The sequence below is a fragment of the Urocitellus parryii genome, chromosome 3 (assembly GCF_045843805.1).
Source record: "Urocitellus parryii isolate mUroPar1 chromosome 3, mUroPar1.hap1, whole genome shotgun sequence".
In the NCBI taxonomy this organism is placed as follows: domain Eukaryota; kingdom Metazoa; phylum Chordata; class Mammalia; order Rodentia; family Sciuridae; genus Urocitellus; species Urocitellus parryii.
In genome coordinates this window covers 153,617,840-153,634,775 of record NC_135533.1, presented here as the reverse complement: position 1 = coordinate 153,634,775, position 16,936 = coordinate 153,617,840, and the positions used below count along the sequence as shown (strand labels likewise).

The window sequence follows — 16,936 nt, the reverse complement described above, 5'->3', positions numbered from 1 at the left end:
ATGAGATCTCCCTGACATCTGTTTTCATTTATTCTCTCTAGCTTCTACATATGAGAGAAAACGTGGCCCTTGCTTTTCTGATTTGGCTTATTTCACTTAACATGTTCTCAAGTTCCATCCATTTTCTTGCAAATGACACAGTTTCGTTCTTCTTTATGGTTGAATAAAACTCCATTGTGTATATATACCACATTTCTAAAATCTATTCATCCATTGATAAACACCTAGGCTTGTTCCATAATTTAGTTATTGTGACTTGTGCTGCTATAAATATGGGATGAATGTTATCACTGTAGTATGAAGACTTTAATTCTTTAGGATAAATACCAAGGAGTTCCACTTTTGAGGAACTATAGAGCCCATTTTTTGAAAGAATGAGCAAACAAATGCATTTAGTAGGTAAAGTGAGTAATGCCAATGGTAGGGGCAGGTTGTGCCTCCCAGAAGATGTGTACTACTAGTGTGTGAAGAGAAGAGGAGGAAGCCTTGATTCCTTCTGTTATGGAAAGCAAGGTTGCTTCCATTGTCCTAATGTCCCTCTCAGCCTGAAGCCTGCATTTCTACCCAGAGTGATGGGTTGGCTTATAAAGAAGCCCACCCCTGATACCCTCATTCCTAACTGGCCACATGTAGTCTAAAGGCACAGTCCCCAATCATGGGGTTTCTATGGCACTCAGTGGCAGGGTTTGTTTCTTACCATTAGGCAGCACTGCTATCACCAGCTTTGGATAAGCAATGGCTTTGCAATTGGATCTGCTGCCACAGTACTTTAGACATTCTGAAGGTACAACACATGCCACTTGATCTGCAAAAAGAAGCAAAAGTAACACCAACATGCTGGTCTTAGAGCTCTAAATCTGAGCTTAGGGTAAGGGAAGCCAATTAGGAATCACATATTCACATGTAGATATTAGATCCTTGGTTCACTGGTGACTGTTCCAATCCAGGATCCTAAATTCTTGGGGGCTTAGGATAGAAGAAAGGGTTAGGACTCAGGTTCCTATGAGTCAATGGATTGGAGTTTTTATTGATTGACTGCATGACCCAAATCAAGTCACAAGACCTTAATAAGTCTTTCAATGATCCCATCAAGATGATAGTAAAGTGGATGGATTATTTGCCATATATTAACATGTTACCAACTATAACCATTCTCTCTTGGTGCTGATAGGGGTGTTCATTCAGAGTAATAACTTGGGACTATAGGTCTTGGAAGGCAGAAGGGCCTATTTTCTAATTTATGAGAAAGCACCACTCACAAGGTCTAACAAAATCTCTACTTGACAGTTTAAAACATAATCAGGGAGTGTTGAGAATCTTCTCTGTTAAAACTGGGAAGGAATTAAGATAGAAATTAAGATAAAGAGATATATCTTAGGTACACTGAAGATGGGTTAGTGTAAGAGATGTCTATTACACAACTACTTAGCACTAAAAAGCATTCTCCATTTTGTTTAGCCTTGTCAAAAGCACTGTGTAGAGACAGATTCCCCTGGAAGTCACCTTCTTTGCCCCTGTGGTTGCACCTATCAAAGTAAGTGCTACCATAAATTTAATGAATAAACAGACTCATTACAGGATAAGCTAGTAAAACTAAGTTGAAATGGGGATAATATACGTTCATGGGAATTATGATTACTTATTAGGGGAAATAGGTATGCTTTAATAGTATTTAAGGCAAAGAATATGGGCCTCATTCTGAGTCAGCCTACTTTGGGGCTGTATCAAGCTCCCTCCAATGTGCCTCATGAGTTTAATGAGGCTATGAAAGGCTGGCCCTGGGGCTATGAGAAGCAGTGACAGCATCTGTGAGATCCCAGCAGAGCACAAAGTACACAGTGCATGCCCAGCATGATGTTTGCGATGCAGTGAAAGCAACTCAAAGTTTTAGCAGACTTGTGTCTCAAAGTCATAGCTGAGCCCCTATCAGAGGCTTACTCTTCCCTGCCTGAATGTATCACCATGGAATTTCTGTCTTGCTTGGAATATCCACACTTTGTGCCAGACTTCTGCTCAGCTGCATCCCACAGAAGTAATTGAGAATACTTCAATAACCAGTATACTGTGGGAAACCTGATAATCCCAAATATTTTCTAGATTTCTAATTTAGGAGAAGCTAATGCTGTGAGTGAACACATGAGAATCAAGAATTTACCTGGGAACAAGATGCGACTGATCATTCCTGGAACCACCATGAGGAACATGGGCAGCAGCTTCAAGTACCCACACAAAATGCAGCCACTTTTAATGTGAAACATATTCTTCCCTGCCAGGCATCTCTGGATAAAAATCTGTCAAGGAAACAGAGGTGGGTAAGGTGAAAGATGGCTCTATTAGAGTATATAAACCCTGGGCCACCTTGGCATGGATTAGGACAATTGTGACCTGCTATAACAGCAGGATGTGCCCTCTGGTGGGTTTTTGCTAAACTGCTCACTCCTCATCCAGACACCTCTGAGCCATCCAGGGCCAGGAAGACATGTGCGCATTTTGCCCAGTGCACAGCTGCCAGAGAGGAAGGGATGATGTATGTTATATTGGCCTCATTGTGTACCAATCATAGCTGTGCAGAGCTTGCAAGATGTCCCATTCTGGAGGCCACAGATTATCTCTGCTCGGTATAAGGAAGGGATCCTTGTGACATCAATCAAAGCAAAGGTGGGCTCCTGGGTGTTCAGGACAGAGACCAACTTCATTCATCTACAATGAAATAAACTACCATAAGTGCAGACTCTCCCAGGAGATATTTCAGGCCCTATTTCATGGTTCTTGGGCTGGAAGAGGCAACATGCTGTCAAGCTAAAGGGAATGATATGGTCAGAAGGTAGAGAAGCACTTAGGAAAGAAAACAGACATGGTTCAGAGCATCAAAACAATGCACTAAAATTATGCTCTTTATGTAGAGAGAGCCTACAGAAATCTTTGCAACCTGTACCTCAGATAGATAGATACTTCAAGGATATACAAAGAACTCAAAAAGCTTAACACCAAAAAAAGCAAATAACCCAATCAATAAATGGGCAAAGGAACTAAACAGACACTTCACAAAAGAAGAAATACAGTCAACAAATATATGAAAAAATGTTCAACATCCCTAGCAATTACAGAAATGCAAATTAAAAATACACTGAAATTTTAATCTCACCTCAACTAGAATGGCAATTATCAAGAATACAAGCAACAATAATGTTAGTGAGGATGTGAGTAAACGAGTATACTCATACATTGTTGGTGGAACTGCAAATTAGTGCAACTTCAATGGAAAGCAGTATGGAGATTCTCAAAAAACTAGGAATGGAACCACTATTTGACCTAGTTATCTCACTCCTTGGAATACATCCAAAGGATTTAAAATCAGCATACCACAGTGACACTGCCATATCAATGTTTACAGCTGCACAACTCACAATAGTTAAGCTATGGAGGCAAGCTAGGTGCTTCAACAGATAAGTGGATACAGAAAATGTGTTACATATATACAATGGAATATTACTCAGCCATAAAGAAGAATGACTTTATGAAATTTGCTGGTAAATGAATAGATCTGGAGACTATCATGCTAAGTGAAATAAGCCAGTTCCCCCAAACCAAAGGGTGAATATTTTATATGATATGTGGAAGCTAACCCACAATAAGGGGGACAGAGGGAAATAATGAAGTTCATTGGTTTAGACAAAGGGGAATGAAGGAAAAGGAAGAAGGATAGAATAGGAAATACAGTAGAAAGAATCTGACATGACTTTCCTATGTACTTACATGAATACACCACAGTGAATCCCACTATTGTGTACATCAGGTCCCTAATTAGAATAAGATATATTCCATGCATGTATAATTTTCTCAAAATGGATTCTACCCTCATATATAACTAAAAAGAACCAATAAAAAATTATGCTCTTGAAGAATATTCAAATAAAACGAAAAAATGGCCATAGTGATTCAAAAGCACAGGATACAAAATAGCATCTTTACTGTGACCTGGTACCTAGAAAAAGTCCATAAGAATAAACCAAAGAATAATAGTGGTTAATCCTGGGGTAAGAGGATTAATATGTAAGATTTTCATTTTCTTCTTTATGTTTACTTTAGAAGTGCATTATTTTACTAATAGAGGAAAGAACCCAAAGGTGATCCTGACTCATATGACTTATACTGATTCTTGTGATGTTCACAGACAGCCGGTTGTTGGCCTCTGGTGGAGAGGAGCTTGAGTAGGTGAAGAGCACATATGCTGACGTTCTTTGTCATCCTTAGGCCTGGGCAGAAAAGAGATGGTCTTTTATGGAGGCTATGTAGTAGCAGGGCAATAGTAGAAATGTGACACTTATATAGAAGAAAGGGTGACATAGGACATTAAATCATTCCACATGGAAAGTCCTAAGCACTGGGCTGAGGATGTTGTTCAGTGGTAGAGCAATTTTGTTGAACCAGGCTTAGCAAGCCCTGGTTTAACAATTCCCAGCACCATGAAATAAGAAAGGAAGAAAAAATTCATAAGCACTTCGTCACATTTTAATGTATTACAAAGTAGGGGAAGGGAAGGATTCTTGTTTAAAAATGGTGATGAAGGCAGATGCAGTGGCACACACCTGTAAATCCCAACTACTTGGGAGACTGAGAAGTGTAAATTTGATGCCAGCATGAGAAATCTAGCAAGACTTTGTCTCAAAATAAAAATTAAGAAGGGCTGGAGATGTAACTCAGTGATCAAAGTGCCTCTAGTTCCCCAGTATTAGGGTGTGGAGAACAACTTGTGGGGGGCAAAACAGTTAACAATTGTCTGTCAGTTACTTGCTTCACCTAGCATGTGGGATGCCCTAGGTTCTATCCTTAGCACTCCAAAAAGAATAAAAAATATTTTTCTTAAACCATTTCATTTACAAGTTAGAAATGCTAGAGGCTGGGAGTTCCAAGATTAAGATGCCAACAGATTGAATATCTAGTGAGGTGGGGGTGGTTCAAGATGTCAGGATAGAGAAGGTTGCTTTCCTGGCTGTTCCATGGCATGAAACCAAAAAAGCAGAGAGATACCTTCTCAGAAACAAAAAAAGCTGGGAGGTACTTTACTAGAATTTAATACTGAACGTTCAAAGACTGGGGACTCAGGAGGCCAAATATAATAAAATAAGGAAGAAATCCTCAGAGCCATAGTTGCTGCCATGGCTGGAGGCACCAGCCAGAGCAGTCCTTCCATGAGCAAAGTGGAGGGAATTAAAGGAACCCACATTTTTAGGAGGCCTGAGTCATGTCTGGGTGTGGAGATTTTAGAGATCAAAGACACTGCTTGACTAAACTGAAAAGCATGCTGCACAATATCCTTGTACGGCAAAGAAGCTGTATCTCTCCTGGCTGCGTGTGGAGTACAGAGAAGGGACAATTTTGCAGCTGTGATGCAGGACCAGAAGCTAGGGGAGCTAATTCCTGGCAAAACTGAATTTGGCCTGAAGTATAGGCTTGGAAAACCCACACTGCATGGCATAGAGTGTTCCTAAGTGACCAGAAGAAAATCAAACATGGGGAGAGATTTACACAGGGGACTACTGGTTGTGGAAACCGACCTGGCTCTTCCCCACCCCCTCCAATCTGACTGCTTGCAAAAAATGGGTCGGGGAGATGTGCCTGGCTGGGATTTAGAAAGGGTGAGGGGGGAAAGAGTTTGGAGACTGAACCATATCAGGAAACCAGTCTGCGGGTGATGCAGTGGACTAAGAATTGGCTCTTCCACCATGAGTGGATCCCTGGGGATGTCTCTGGGGTTCAGTCTTCCAGCATGGACCAGAAACTGCTGGGCCCTAGAGGTGTGCTGATTTTAAATCTCCAGACCAATCGGCATTCAGTGAAGAACCTGGAGCTACCTAACCCTAAACTCCAGGAGTTCTGTGAAATTACCTCTCTCACTCCAGCAACCCCACCCTGAGGGTGGAGCAAGCATCACACTCCAGACACACCTGAGACGGGAAGCTGAGAATCTTTTGAACTCCAACAGAAACAATTCTTTTCTCTGTTTATTTATGACCTTAATGGTTTATGGACATCTATACATATTCATATTTGTTTTTTCTCATTTCTAGCATTTCTGAAGCCAGCTAGTTTGCAAGGATCAGTATTTTGAGAACTAGGATGTTTGATTAGTATATTTCAGTTGTGTTTGTATTCTTTTATTTTTATTTCTGATTTAAAACATTTTCTCTTTATATACATTTTTCTCCCATTTATCTGTTTCACTTCATTCTTTTTCTCTTTCCTTCTGCTAACAATCTCTATTGTTCTCTCTTTCATCCTTCCTTTAATTTTTACTTCTATCTTCTTTCTTTCTCCATCATAATCATCACATTCTACAACACTTCTGTTCTGTCCCTGTCCACCACTGAAAATTGTAAACCCTTATGAAAACAATAATTGACCATAACATTTCTGTTCATTGTGATAATTAACACTGTAGACATAATAACCAGTCCTATTTGGTTTAATTCTTTATAGTCTGCACTGGTTGTTATTTTTATTTTTCTCCCTCTAAACAGTGAGGTACCTTCAGGGACACTATAAGTCCACATGGTAGAAACTCTACTGCCTCAGATCCACTCTGTTAGATAGGTAGACACACAAATAACATAAAATAACAAGGGAACAGATCACTCTAAACAAACAAAGATACTTCAATAAGAGAATCCATTGGCACCACAGTGGAAGAAATGTCAGAGAAGGAGTATAGAGTGCACATAAATAAATTGATCTGTGAAGTAAGGACAGTATAATAAGTGAAATAAGAGAGAAATACAGGAAGTGAAAGATCACTTCAATAAAGAGAGTTTCTGAAAAAAGTCAAGCAGAAATGCTAGAAATGAAGGAATCAATAAACCAAATTTACAATTCAATGGAAAGCATCACCAACAGACTAGACTACTTGGAAGACAGAGTTTCAGGCAATGAAGACAAAATATGTAATCTTGAAAATAAAGTTGACCATGGAGCAAAGATGTTAAGAGACCATAAACAGAACTTCCAAGAAATATAGGGTAACCTAAAATGACCAAATTTAAAATTTATTGGGATAGATGAAGACTTGGAGATACAAATCAAAGGAATGCACAATCTTTTCAATGAAATAATATCAGTAAATTTCCCAAACCTAAAGAATGAAATGAAAAATCAAATACAGGAGGCTTACAGGATCCAAAATATATGAAATTACAACAGACCCACACCAAGTCACATTATTATGAAAATGTATAACATACAGAATAAGGATAGAATTTTAAAGGCTGCCAGAGAAAAATGACAGGTTATATTTAGAGGGAAATCAATCCAGATCTCAGCTGATTTCTCAACCCAGACCCTTAAAGCTAGGAAGTCTTGGAATAATATATACCAAGCTAAAAAAGGGATGCCAGCCAAGAATACTATACCCAGCAAAATTAAGCTTCATATTTGACAATATAGTAAAGCCTTTCTGTTAAACAAAAGTTAAAAAAAATTCACTATTAGAAAGCCTGCACTACAGGACATTCTCAGCAAAATATTTCATGAAGAAAAAATAAAAAATAAAAGTAAAAACCAGCAAAGGAAGGACTATACACTAGATTAATAATCAAATCAAAATGACAGGAATAAAAATCATTTCTCAATAATAACATTGAAAGTAAATGGCCTAAAGTCATCAATCAAAAGACACAGACTGGGCCTCTCAGCGTCACCAGTTGCTGTGTGTGCATGCGAAGGACTAAGCTAGCTCGCAATAAACACCTCTTTGCTGCTTACATCGATCTTGGATCTCTGGTGGCCTTTGGGGGTCCTGAATTCGAGCATAACATATGGGGGCTCATCTGGGATCCCCCTAATAAGCCTACCCAGACACCCTGATCGAGAGGTGATAAAAAATCCGGCCGAAGCACCCATCCCCAGATGACAACCTGTTTTTCCCCAACCAGACCTCAAATGGAACTGACTTCTAAAAGGGAACTCATGTCCCCCATGTCGTCGTCCCCCACAATGTCCATCGTCCCCCATGTCATTGAGCCCCCTCATCGAGCCCCTCAACACCCCTTTTCAGCCTGAAGCAGCCAGAAGGAGCCATCGCCCCTTCTCACCCCTTCTCCTTACAGCAATAAACTTTCTAAAATTAGGGGAAATAAAGCCAGAAATGGATAGGCAGTGTAGATAGGTAAATCGAGTCAGGTTGGATCTAGAAGGCCAATTTTAAGTGAGTTTGGGAAGTTGAAGACTGTCCCCTGAGGATTTCTGTTTACCAAGATGTAGAGCCTGCCCAAATAGGCCCCCAACTGTGGAAACCATGATTGGTTCCCAAGTTTCCAGGCAAAGGGGGGAATGAAAAACCAGCCTCTATTTCAGAGCAAAGCCTGTCCAAGGAAGGGACATGCCTTTGTCCTTGGAAAAACCCACAGAGCACTCCTAGGCACATTCCCACCTTGCTAAGTTGTTTATCTACAGGAGAGATCTGCTGCCCCAGGTGTCCCTGACTCAGTCAGGCTAGGTGGGGATCCATAGCAGCCCCCTAGCAGTCACCAATCAGCATGAGGCAGGGAAATACCTGGGATGCCAGATGATCCTCCCAGTAGTTTATGGTGGTTGATAACATATTGGGAAACCATGTAGTTCAGCAAACCATGTAGTACACCCCTCTTGGCTTAAACCAATCAGTTCAAACGAATACCCCTTTTGTACTGACCAATCACCCCTACCCAACTTGTTCCCACCAGTGAATGTTCTAATCATGTTTTACAGTTGTTATTTGATTTTCCCTCGGTGTGTGATGATTTGCTATGATGTATGTGAAGTCCCTGCCCTCTCCAAAGAATGTATAAAACTACTGCAAACCCTGGGCTCAGGGCCTCTCAGTGTCACCAGTTGTTGTGTGTGCGTGCAGAGGACCGAGCTAGCTCGCAATAAACACCTCTTTGCTGCTTTCATCGATAAAACAAACAAACAAACAAACAAAAAAAAACCAAAAGGCACAGACTGGTAGAATGGATTAATAAACAAGACTCAACATTATGCTCTCTCCAAGAGACTTACCTCATAGGCAAAGACATTCACAGAAGGTAAAAGGATGTGGAAAAAAACATATCATTTACATGGATCTCATAAAAAAGCAGGAGTCTCTATCCTCATATCAGATAAAGTGGACTTCAAGCCAAAGTTAATCAGAAGGGACCAAGCAGAATATTTCATACTTCTTAAGGGAATTATATATCAACAAGACATAACAATCATCAATATTTATGCCCCAAATAATGGAGCACCTACGTACATCAAATCCTTCTCAGTTTCAAGAATTAAATAGATTACAACACAATAATATTGGGTGACATTAAGACACCTCTCTCACCATTTAATAGATTCTCCAAACAAAAAATAAATAAAGAAGCTATAGAACTAAAAATATAATAATTTAGACTTAACAGACATATAAAATATTCCATTTATCAATGACTGATACACTTTCTTCTCAGTGGCACATGGAATCTTCTCTAAAATAGACTGTGCCTTAGGCCACAAAGCAACTCTCAGCAAATACAAAAAATAAAGGTAATACCTTGCATTTTATCAGATCATAATGGAATGAAATTAGAAGTCAATGATAAAATAAAAAATAGAAGCTACTATAACACTTGGGGACTAAATAATACACTATTGAATGACCAATGGAGAGCAGAAGAAAATAGAGATGAAATAAAAAAAATACTTAAAGGTAAATGAGAATAACAACACAGCATATCAAAGTCTCTGGGACACTATGAAGACAATTCTAAGAGAAAGTTCATTGCGTTGAGTTCACTCATGAAAAGAACAGAAAGTCACCAAATAAATGACATCTCAAAGCTCTAGGAAAAAAAGAAAAAATCAACTCCCAAAGCAGTAGAAGACAGGAAATAATTATAATCAGAGCAGAAATCAATGTAATTGAAACAAAAGACACAATTCAAAAAAATCAATGAAATAAAAAGTTTGTTCTTCAAAAAATAATAAAATTGATAAACCCTTAGCCAAGATAACAAAAAGAGAGAAAATTCAAATTACTAAAATTCATGATAAAAAAGGAAATATCATGATGGACACTACTGAAATACAGATGATAATAAGAAACTATTTGGAAAATTTGTACTCTAATAAAATAGAAAATCTTGAAGACATTGACGGATTTCTAGAGACATATGCCCTACCCAGATTGAATCAGGAGGACATGGAAAATGTAAGCAGATCAATTTCCAACAATGAAATTGAAGATGCTCTCAAGAGTCTACCAAAAATAAAAGTCTAGGACCAGATGGATTATCAACTGAGTTCTACCAGATCTTCAAAGAAGAAATAACACTAATCCTCAAATTACTCCATAAAATAGAAAAGGAGGAAACCCTTTCAAAGTAAGTGAATGAAGCTAGTATCACCCTGATACCAAAACCACACAAAGATACATCAAGGAAAGAAAACTTCAGACCAAATCCCTGCTGAACATAGGTGCAAAAATTCTTAATAAAATGCTGGCAAACTGTATACAAAAACATATTAAAAAGATAGTGACCCAAGATCAAGTGGGGTTTGTCACAGGGATGCAAGGTTGGTTCAACATACAGAAATCAATAAATGTAATTTGTCACATCAATAGACTTACAGACAAGAATCATATGATAATCTCAATAGATGCGGAAATAGCATTTGACAAAATACAGCATCCACTCATATTCAAAACACTAGAAAGGGACTGGGGAATAGCTCAGTGGTAGAGTGCTTGCCTAGCATGTGTGAGGCCCTGGGTTTGATCTTCAGCACCACATGAAAATAAATAAATAAAATAAAGGTACTGTCTCTGTCTACAACTAAAAATATTTTGGAAAAACCAACAAAAAACTCTAGGGAAACTAGGGATAGTAGGAACATACCTCAACATTGTAAAAGCTATATATATTAAACCCAAGGCCAACATCAGACTATAAAAAATTGAAAGCATTCCCTCTAAAACTTATAACAAGAAACGATGCCCTCTTTTACCACTTCTATTCAAAGTAGTCCCTAAAACTCTAGCCAGAGCAATTAGACAGAAGAAAGAAATTACAGGAATACAAAATGAAAAATAACTCAAACTATACCTATTTGCTGATGACATGATTCTATATTTAGAAGACCTAAAACACTCTACAAGAAAACCTCTAGAACTCATAAATGAATTCAACAAAGTAACAGGATATAAAATTAACAGGCATAAATTAATAGCATCCCTATACATCAGTGATGAATCAAGTGAAAGTGAAATTAGGGAAACTATCCCATTCAAAATAGCCTCAGAAATATTTGGGAATCAATTTAACAAAAGAGATGAAAGACCTTGACAATGAAAACTACAGAATACTAAAGAAAGATATTGAAGGAGATTTTCTTTTCTTTTTTTTCTTTTTTTAATGTTTGTTTTTTTCTTTAATTTTTATTGTTGGTTGTTCAAAACATTACATAGTTCTTGACATCATATTTCACACTTTGATTCAAGTGGGTTATGAACTCCCATTTTTACCCCGTATACAGATTGCAGCATCACATCGGTTACACATCCACTGTTTTACATATAGCTATACTAGTGTCTGTTGTATTCTGCTGCCTTTCTTATCCTCTACTATCCCCCATCCCCTCCCCTCCCATCTTCTCTCTCTACCCTATCTACTGTAATTCATTTCTCCCCCTTGTTTTTCCCCTTTCCCCTCACTTCCTCTTGTATGTAATTTTGTATAACCATGAGGTTCTCCTTTCATTTCCACGCAATTTCCCTTCTCTTTCCTTTTCCCTCCCACCTCTCACCCCTGTTTAATGTTAATTTTCTTCTTATGCTCTTCCTCCCAACTCTGTTCTTAGTTACTCTCCTTACATCAAAGAAAACATTTGGCATTTGTTTTTTAGGGATTGGCTAGCTTCACTTAGCATAATCTGCTCTAATGCCATCCATTTCCCTGCAAATTCTATGATTTTTGTCATTTTTTAATGCAGAGTAATACTCCATTGTGTATAAATGCCACATTTTTTTTTATCCATTCGTCAATTGAAGGGCATCTAGGTTGGTTCCACAGTCTTGCTATTGTGAATTGTGCTGCTATGAACATCGATGTAGCAGTGTCCCTGTAGCATGTTCTTTTTAGGTCTTTAGGGAATAGACAGAGAAGGGGAATAGCTGGGTTAAATGGTGGTTCCATTCCCAGATTTCCAACAAATCTCCATACTGCTTTCCAAATTGGCTGCACCAATTTGCAGTCCCACCAGCAATGTACAAGTGTATCTTTTCCCCACATCCTCACCAGCACTTGTTGTTGTTTGACTTCAGAATGGCTGCCAATCTTACTGGAGTGAGATGGTATCTTAGGGTGGTTTTGATTTGCATTTCTCTGACTGCTAGAGATGGTGAGCATTTTTTCATGTACTTGTTGATTGATTGTATGTCCTCCTCTGATAAGCGTCTGTTCAGGTCCTTGGCCCATTTGTTGATTGGGTTATTCGTTTTCTTATTGTTTAATTTTTTGAGTTCTTTGTATACTCTGGATATTAGGGCTCTATCTGAAGTGTGAGGAGTAAAGATTTGTTCCCAGGATGTAGGCTCCCTATTTACCTTTTTGTTTCTTTTTCTGAGAAAAAACTTTTTAGTTTGAATAAGTCTCATTTGTTGATTCTAGTTATTAACTCTTGTGCTATGGGTGTCCTATTGAGAAATTTGGAGCCCGACCCCACAGTATGTAGATCAGAGCCAACTTTTTCTTCTATCAGACGCAGAGTCTCTGATTTGATATCAAGCTCCTTGATCCATTTTGAGTTAACTTTTGTGCATGGCGAGAGAAAGGGATTCAGTTTAATTTTGTTGCATATGGATTTCCAGTTTTCCCAGCACCATTTGTTGAAGATGCTATCCTTTCTCCATTTCATACTTTTAGCCCCTTTATCAAATATAAGATAGTTATAGTTTTGTGGATTGGTTTCTGTGTCCTCTATTCTGTACCATTGGTCCACCCGCCTGTTTTGATACCAGTACCATTGCTGTTTTTGTTACTATTGCTCTGTAGTATAGTTTGAGGTCTGGTATCACTATACTGCCTGATTCACACTTCCTGCTTAGAGTTGTTTTTGCTATTCTGGGTCTTTTATTTTTCCATATGAATTTCATGATTGCTTTCTCTATTTCTACAAGAAATGCGGTTGGGATTTTGATTGCATTGCATTAAACCTATAGAGAACTTTTGGTAATATCGCCATTTTGATGATGTTAGTTCTGCCTATCCATGAACAGGGTATGTTTTTCCATCTTCTAAGATCTTCTTCTATTTCTCTCTTTAGGGTTCTGTAGTTTTCATTGTATAAGTCTTTCACCTCTTTTGTTAGGTTGATTCCCAAGTATTTTATTTTATTTTTTTTTTGAGGATATTGTGAATGGAGTGGTTGTCCTCATTTCCATTTCAGAGGATTTGTCGCTGATATACAGGAATGCCTTTGATTTATGCGTGTTGATTTTATATCCTGCCACTTTGCTGAATTCATTTATTAGCTCTAATAGTTTCTTTGTAGACCCTTTTGGGTCTGCTAGGTATAGAATCATGTCACCTGCAAATAGTGATAATTTAAGTTCTTCTTTTCCTATTTTTATGCCTTTAATTTCTTTGTTCTGTCTAATTGCTCTGGCCAGTGTTTTGAGAACTATGTTGAACAGAAGTGGTGAAAGAGGGCATCCCTGTCTTGTTCCAGATTTCAGAGGGAATGCCTTCAATTTTTCTCCATTCAGAATGATGCTAGCCTGAGGCTTAGCATAGATAGGTTTTACAATGTTGAGGTATGTTCCTGTTATCCCTAGTTTTCCTAGAGTTTTGAACATAAGGGGATGCTGTACTTTGTTGAATGCTTTTTCTGCATCTATCGAGATGATCATATGGTTCTTATCTTTAAGTCTATTGATGTGGTGAATAACATTTATTGATTTCCGTATATTGAACCTGCCTTGCATCCCAGGGATGAATCCTACTTGATCATGGTGCACAATTTTTTTGATATGTTTTTGTATCCGATTCGCCAGAATTTTATTGAGGATTTTTACATCTAGGTTCATTAGAGATATTGGTCTGTAGTTCTCTTTCTTTGAAGTGTCTTTGTCTGGTTTAGGAATCAGGGTGATGTTGGCCTCGTAGAATGAATTTGGATGTTCTCCCTTTTTTTCTATTTCCTGAAATAGCTTGAAAAGTATTGGTGTTAGTTCCTCTTTAAAGGTTTTGTAAAACTCTGCTGTATACCCATCCGGTCCTGGGCTTTTCTTAGTTGGTAGTCTTTTGATCATTTCTTCTATTTCCTCAATTGATATTGGTCTGTTTAGGTTGTCTAAATCCTCCTGACTCAATCTGGGCAGATCATATGACTTAAGAAATTTATTGATGCCTTCACTATCTTCTATTTTATTGGAGTATAAGGATTCAAAATAATTTCTGATTATCTTCTGTTTTTCTGAAGTGTCAGTTGTGATATTGCCTTTTTCATCCTGTATGCTAGTAATTTGAGTTCTCTCTCTTCTTCTCTTCGTTAGCATGGCTAAGGGTCTGTCGATTTTATTTATTTTTTTCAAAGAACCAACTTTTAGTTTTGTCAATTTTTTCAATTGTTTCTTTTGTTTCGATTTCATTAATTTCAGCTCTGATTTTAATTATTTCTTGCCTACTACTTCTTTTGCTGTTGTTTTGCTCTTCTTTTTCTAGGATTTTGAGATGAAGTATGAGATCATTTATTTGTTGGTTTTTTCTTTTTTTAAGGAATGAACTCCAAGCAATGAATTTTCCTCTTAGAACTGCTTTGATTGTGTCCCATAGATTCCGATATGTTGTGTCTGTGTTTTCATTTATCTCTAAGAATTTTTTAATTTCCTCCTTGATGTCTTCTATAACCCATTGATCATTCAGTAACCTATTGTTCATTCTCCAAGTGATACATGATTTTTCCTTCCTTCTTTTATCGTTGATTTTCAGTTTCATTCCATTATGATCAGATAAGATGCATGGTATTATTGCTACTCCTTTATACTGGCTAAGAGTTGCCCTGTGACATAATATATGATCTATTTTTGAGAAGGATCCATGTGCTGCTGAGAAAAAAGTGTAACTGCTTGATGTTGGGTGGTATATTCTATATATGTCAATTAAGTCTAGGTTATTAATTGTGTTATTGAGTTCTATAGTTTCCTTATTCAACTTTTGTTTGGAAGATCTGTCCAGCGGTGAGAGAGGTGTGTTGAAGTCTCCCATGATTATTGTATGGTGGTCTATTAGACTCTTGAACTTGAGAAGAGTTTGCTTGATGAACACAGCTGCACCATTGTTTGGGGCATATATATTTATGATTGTTATGTCTTGTTAGTGTATGGTTCCCTTGAGCAGTATGTAGTGTCCCTCTTTATCCCTTTTGATTAACTTTGGCTTGAAATCTATTTTATTTGATATGAGTATGGACACTCCTGCTTGTTTCCGAAGTCCAAATGAGTGATATGATTTTTCCCAACCTTTCACCTTCAGTCTATGTATGTCTTTTCCTATCAAATGTGTCTCCTGTAGGCAGCATATTGTTGGGTCTTGTTTTGTGATCCATTCTACTAGCCTGTGTCTCTTAATTGGTGAATTTAAGCCATTAACATTTAGGGTTATTATTGAGATATGGGTTGTTCTTCCAGCCATATTTGTTTATTTATGTTACTTAACATGGTTTGTTTTTCGTCTTTGATTATTTTTCCCCCCTTTACTGTACTACCTCCCACTGTTGGTTTTCATTTTTATTTTCCTTTTCCTCTTCCTGTAATGTTTTGCAGAGGATGTTTTGAAGAGATGGTTTTCTAGCTGCAAATTCTTTTAACTTTTTTTATCGTGGAAGTTTTAAATTTCATCTTCCATCCTGAAGCTTAATTTTGCTGGATACACAATTCTTGGTTGGATCCCATTTTCATTCAGTGTTTGAAATATAGTATTCCAGGATCTTCTAGCTTTCAGAGTCTGTGTTGAAAGATCAGCTGTTATCCTGATTGGTTTACCCCTAAATGTAATCTGCTTCCTTTCTCTTGTAGCTTTTAAAATTCTCTCCTTATTCTATATGTTGGACATCTTCATTATAATGTGTCTAGGTGTGGATCTCTTATGATTGTGCACATTCAGCGTCCTGTAGGCTTCTAGGATTTGGGATTCTGTCTCATTCTTCAAGTCTGGGAAGTGTTCTCATATTATTTCATTGAATAGATTGCTCATTCCTTTGGTTTCGACCTCTATCCCTTCCTGTATCCCAATGACTCTTAGGTTTGGTATCTTTATGTTATCCCATATTTCTTGGATGTTCTGCTCATGGTTTCTTAACAGTATTGCTGAGCTGTCTATGTTCTTTACAAGTTGAAATACTTTGTCTTCATTGTCTGATGTTCTAAGTGTTCTACTCTGCTGGTAGTATTCTCAATTGAGTTTTTAAGTTGGTTTATTGCTTCCTGCATTTCTAGGATTTCTGTTTGTTTGTTTTTATAACCTCTATGTCCCTGTATAGTTGGTCTTTTGCTTCTTGGATTTGTTTATGTAATTCATTGTCGAAGTGATCTTTCATTGTCTGATTTTGCTGTCTAATGTCTTCCTTGAGAGTTCAGATCATCTGAAGCATGTATATCCTGAATTCTTTATCTGACATTCCATCTGCTGCAGATATCACCTCTTCTAACTTTGAGTTGACCTGCATTGCTTGTGGTCCTTTCTTTCCTTGTCTTTTCATACTGCTCGCGTTTCTTTCTGCTTGGTGAAACTGTTGTGTTATTGACTTTTCCCCCTATATATTTATATTGCTCTTGTATAGTTTCAAAGTCTCCCTGGAAGGCGCAGGCGGTGGCTCTGCCCCTCCTCCAATGGGGACAATGTGCCTACCACGCCGGCAGGCCACTGGGCCTGTTCTG

At 37.9% G+C, this 16,936-nt stretch overlaps 1 protein-coding gene across 1 annotated transcript in view; it reads right to left on the bottom strand.

Moving 5' to 3' along the window:
- LOC113199521 (sodium/glucose cotransporter 1-like) overlaps positions 1-16,936 on the bottom strand; it is a 68,933-nt gene that overhangs the window by 21,321 nt on the left and 30,676 nt on the right. Inside the window, exons 9-10 of the mRNA XM_077796468.1 lie at positions 2,156-2,291; positions 698-805 (exon numbers count right to left, since the gene is read on the bottom strand). Coding sequence (XP_077652594.1) covers positions 698-805; positions 2,156-2,291 — 244 coding nt within the window. The remainder of the gene's footprint in view (positions 1-697; positions 806-2,155; positions 2,292-16,936) is intronic.